This window comes from Mesitornis unicolor, unplaced genomic scaffold (genome assembly GCF_000695765.1).
Source record: "Mesitornis unicolor isolate BGI_N332 unplaced genomic scaffold, ASM69576v1 scaffold11190, whole genome shotgun sequence".
NCBI classification, from domain to species: Eukaryota; Metazoa; Chordata; class Aves; order Mesitornithiformes; family Mesitornithidae; genus Mesitornis; species Mesitornis unicolor.
The window spans coordinates 2,840-7,680 of NW_010156251.1; the positions used below are offsets into that span (position 1 = coordinate 2,840).

The 4,841-nt window shown below is 53.4% G+C and overlaps 1 protein-coding gene across 1 annotated transcript; it reads right to left on the reverse strand.

The window, feature by feature from the left end:
* Window positions 1–1,546: 1,546 nt before the first annotated feature.
* Window positions 1,547–2,712, reverse strand: LOC104541469 (interferon lambda-3-like). Its single transcript, XM_010185572.1, has 5 exons — window positions 2,551–2,712; window positions 2,200–2,277; window positions 1,923–2,066; window positions 1,754–1,834; window positions 1,547–1,642 (listed from the first exon to the last, which is right to left on the reverse strand). Exons 1-5 carry the CDS (start codon window positions 2,710–2,712, stop codon window positions 1,547–1,549), a joined length of 561 nt encoding a protein of 186 aa, XP_010183874.1.
* Window positions 2,713–4,841: the final 2,129 nt, after the last annotated feature.

The following is a 4,841-nucleotide window of genomic DNA, read 5'->3' on the forward strand; positions in this document are numbered from 1 at the left end:
TAGATGGCAGCAGATGGGTAGCACCCGGGCCGTGGCCGGCTGATGAAGTCCATTAAAGCTCCCCAGAGTTCCCCATATCCGGCCTCTGGTTTCTCCCTGTCCCAGCGAAGCTGCTCCACATAGTGTGGAAATGCCTCTTGCCCAGGGTTTCTGGTTTCAGGGTGGCGTGTGCTCACATGCAAGACAAGGAGAACAGCGTTTACCCACCTATGTCTCCAGCTACCTTAGTATAAAGCATAATTTGGAAACAGAAGGAAAAATAACTAACTTTGTCAGCAGCAAAGTTTCATTTTGACAGCCTCCTTGCAAGGCTGGCTTTACCTGGAACACGCTTCATGACAAGCGTTCATTGCTCACATCCCCAGCTGTCTGTGGGAAGTCATGGCCATGCTGCAGCTCAGCCCCTGGCAGCTCAGTCACCATCCCTGCAACCTAAAAGCAACAACCTCAAAACTACCCCAGCCTCAAGCACACAACAGCTCCTCTGTGCTTCTTTCCTCCCTGCCACCAAAACCTGCACCTTTTGGTTCCCCAGGCCTTGGGTGGTCCCCAGGTTCAGGTGACTGCTCATCCCATTTGTGGCCATCACACATACACGCATCCCCCGTTGCTGGCTGCCCTCCCCTGGTGACCTGTCTCCAAAGAACCATCTCTCCAACCTGCGAAAATGAAGATTGAATGAGGTTTGGGCCTGCTCACCGGTCCTGTTCATCCTCTCCCCGCTGGGTGCCTGCTTTCCCCAGCTCCTTGCCCATCCTGACTGCTGGTTTGGTGATGAAATCAAAGATCTTCTGAGAGCTTCTGGGATGGCCCAACCCAGAGGCTTGCTCAGCCTATACCAGGATGCGAGCGTGGTGTTAGGCTGTGGGCTCCTCCAGGCTTCATGCCCTGGTTTGTGCCACCCAGCACAGGCATCTGTCTCCAAGCAGGCAGAGAGAGACCCATCCCGAAGGCAAACTCAGACAGCTGGAGGTGAACACAGGTGCTAAAGGTTTGCTAATTTTCAAATGCTCCAAATTCGCCTTGATATCGTCCTTCACCCCTAGTAACTTGCTTGTCCAAAGTGATGGCATTATAACAAAACGTAGTAAAAACATATGATGGCACCTTGTCTGTTTATGGTATCTATTTTATTTTTCATATTAAATAGTATGTAAAAAAAATAAGTTATGCAGGCAAATATACATAATATACTCTGTAATAAATAGTATGCACAAAAATAGATTTCCTTAAAAACAGTCAGTGTTTTGAAAACCAACAAAACAAAGATACCAAATAAATACATTCCTCCCCATCGAACAGCATCTTTCAGGAACAACGTTTCTTTACCACTTCCCAAGCCATTTATAAATACACAATAATTTAAAAGTCTGTGAAAGAAGAATTGCTCCCTGAGCTCACATCAATAAGAAAAGTGCTTAAATAGGAAGTACAGTCCAGCAATGCAATAAAAATCATTTTTTCCCAGTCCTCAGGGCATCCTCTGGGGCTGGTGAGCACTGTGCCATGCCATGCCATGCTGTGCCAACCATGCTGCTGGCGGGGGCTAAGTGCATTGCTCCTGGAGTGCTGCGCATCGCAGGTCATCCAGCACTTGGAAGATGTGGATGATGGTGGAGGCCTCCAGGCAGCCAGTGGTCTCCTGTGGCAGGGAGAAGGGACTGGTCAGCACTGGAGATGGGGTGCAGCAGGCCCCGTGCAACCATGCGGTTGCTGACACCCCAAAACCCCCTCGCCACGCTCCCTGACTTACTGTTTCCTTGGCTGTCTGCAGCTTCTGCAGCCAGTGCCTCAGTTTCCCGGAGGGCTGATGCAAAGGAGCCTTCATGGCCATCTGCAAGGAAAGCAGCTGTGTAAGCACTGGTGATGTCCTGCGGTGCTGCCATCTGCACCGAGGCTGGTGGGTTTTGAGGGGCACTTACGCAGCCTCGCAGGTCCTCCCGAGCTTGGGTGAGGAAGGCCAGAGGCCGCTGGTGCGTCTCAGCAAACTCAGGGGTGGTGGGGAGCCCCAGCATGGCAATGGTGAGGTCCAGCTCTGCTTCCACCAGCATCACTCGGTCGGGCACCTGTAGGCAGAAGCATCCCAGTCAGGGCCCCAGGGCTTGCCACAGGGTGTGGATGGAGGTGGGACCAGCTGACAGGAGGTCCCGGCTGGAGGGGGGTGTACCCCCTTTTTTAATAGCATCATCTTACTCTTACCGATAGCTCTGCTGTGTTCCACTTCCGACGGAAGACCCTGGTGTTGCATTTTAGTTCCGACAGCAGCATGATGCCCTCCTGCAGGCAAAAACCATGAGAGGGACAGATTGAAAAACTCTCATCTTGATTTTTGGCGATGTTGTGCAACCCTGGTCAGCCTTGAGAGATTTGAAACCAGGATGGACTTTGGCCCAGCACCCTTCTTGTCCTTATACTCTCTTGGAAAACATCCTCCTCATCCCCAAACTGCCCCAGAAAACATCCACCTTGTCACTCAGGCTTTGGAATTTGGCATCCCCTCTGCCTCACCCCCCCACCAGCCCATAGTCCCCCATTGCCAGTGGTACTCACAAACTGTTCCTTCATCTTCTGCACAGCCTTCAGCTCGTGGGGTGCGAGGAACCGGTACTTGGACAGGCTGCAGCTCTTCTGCAGGGCACCCTGGGGGAAGGTGGCCCCGAGGCTGGCCCCCAGTGCCAGCATCAGCAGTGGGGTGAAGCCGAGGTGCAACATTTTGCCAACGAGAGCTTGCCCCTGAGTGGGTTACGATGGGATGAGGGGTCTGTGGTGTAAGAAGCGAGACAAGATGAACCAGAGTGCTCCGGGTTGGATCTGCTAAATCCCTGATGTGGAGATGCCTGACAGTGTTGCTGTGGATCACTTGCTCGGCTGTGGGGCTCCTGTGCTGGTGGATGGTCCTGGGGAGCTGCTTCGTCTTCCTCGCCGTAGCTGCCTCTCTGCCCCATCTCCTCCGGCTTTTATGCTGCTGTGATTGCACTTTCAGGTTGGCAGGAAAATCCACGGCCTGGAGGATCTGGAAAGAGGAAAGTGAAAGCAGCGGGCGGAGGGAATCCCGCTGCTGCAGGTGCGGCAGGTGTGGGCAGTGCCTGCCTTCCACCGCCTCGATGGGGCGAGCGCACCCAGCACCCCGGGGATGCAGGGGATACTCGGGCTGCCTTTGGTGTGCACCCTTCCAAGGGAGCAGGACAGGGGAGGCTGCTGCCACATCGAGTGGTGCAGAGGTGCTGACAAGTACAGGGAAGCCTGGGCACGAGCCAGCCTGGCACCACGACAAACGCTGCAGGAGACCTCCAGGCATGCAGCCCCATGGGGACAGTGGGCTCAGGGTGGCTGGGAGGGTTTTGATGCCTCCTGAGCAACGGCAGTTTGTGCCTCAGTTTCCCCACGGAAAGTGCAGCACAATGGCTGTGTCAGGGAGGGGGCAAAAGCAGCAGCTGGGAGCAGGCACTGCACAAGGTAGGCTGAGGGCATGAGTTTTACATGTGTATTATCCCGAGGGACCAGACTCACTGCAAAAGCACGGAAAAGGGTGAAAGCAGAAGCACTTCCACCTGGCATTTTCCAAGTGGGACTTATGGTTGTGCAGGGAGGCTGCCAGAGATGAGCAGTGCTGCCACCCCTACCAGCCACAGGAGCCTGTTTGACCTGGAAACACAAATACCAGGTAGTGACATCTCTCACTGACAGCTGGAATGGTGCCCCCATCCAGCAAAACCCATCCTTCCCCCAAGGTAACCACCATGAACCATGAAGCCATCGTCGCCGTGCTCTTTGTTTTTCCACTCATCATGCATTAAACGTAGAAAATTAGGTCAATACCTGTCTCTAAAAAGCAAATACACGGTAATGCAGCAAGAGGCATAAACACACTGTGCAGTGCCTGACGTGGTGGCCATAGAAGAAGGACCCAAGTTTTAATGTTCATATTTGGAAATAAACTGCTGACTTCAAGGAGTCCAAGCAAACGAGGAAAGTTCTTGCACCAAGTTGTGGAAAGATACACCAGGCAGAGCAGCATGGGCATCCTGTGCCATGTTGTAGAGGCAGTCTGGGACCTCTGGACATCATCTAGTCCAGTCCCTGCTCTAGCAGGGCCAGCTGGAGCTGGTTGCCCAGGATGTTGTCCAGTTTGTAATCTCTCCAAGATGGAGACTCCACAGCCTCTCTGGGCAACTGTGCCAGTGTTTGACCGTCCTCATAGTAAAAAAGTGTTCTCTTGTGTTCAAGTGGACTTTCATGTGTTTCAGGTTGTGCCCATCATCTGCTGTCCTGTCAGTAGGCACCACCAAGAGCCCCTGAGCGATCGCTTCTCCAGACTGAACGGCCCCAGTTCTCTCAGCCTTTCCTTGTAAGAGGGATGCTCCAGATGCTTCATCATCTTCATGGGTGTTCACTGGACCCTCTCCAGTATGTACAAGTCTCTCTTGCACTGGGGAGCCCAGAACTGAACCCAACACTCCAGGGGTGGCCTCACCAGTGCTGAGTAGAGGAGAAGGATCACCTCCCTCAAGCTGCTGGAAACTCCTCCTAATGCAGCCCCAGATACCATTGATCTTCTTTGCTACAAGGGCATGTTTCTGGCTCATGTTCAACCTGGTGTTTCACAAGACTCCCCGAGGGCTTTTTCTCCCAAGTTTCTTCCCAGCTGAGCCCACCAGCATGTCCTGGTACCTGGGGTTGTTCCTCCCCAGGGGCACGACTTTGCACTTCTCCTTGTTGAATTTCATGAGGTTCCTTTCAGCCCATTTCTCCAGCCTGCCGAGGTCCCTCTGGATGGCAGCACGACCCTCTGGTGTGTCACTCACTCCTCCTGGTTTGGTGTCAGTGAACTTGCAGTACCT

Excerpts from the sequence above, each read along its gene's own strand:
- LOC104541469 (XM_010185572.1), bottom strand. The coding sequence starts at position 2,712 with ATGTTGCACCTCGGCTTCACCCCACTGCTGATGCTGGCACTGGGGGCC. Across the intron at positions 2,278-2,550 it reads AGAAGATGAAGGAACAGTTT|GAGGGCATCATGCTGCTGTC; the intron begins GTGAGTACCACT and ends TTTTGCCTGCAG. Across the intron at positions 2,067-2,199 it reads GGAACACAGCAGAGCTATCG|GTGCCCGACCGAGTGATGCT; the intron begins GTAAGAGTAAGA and ends TTCTGCCTACAG.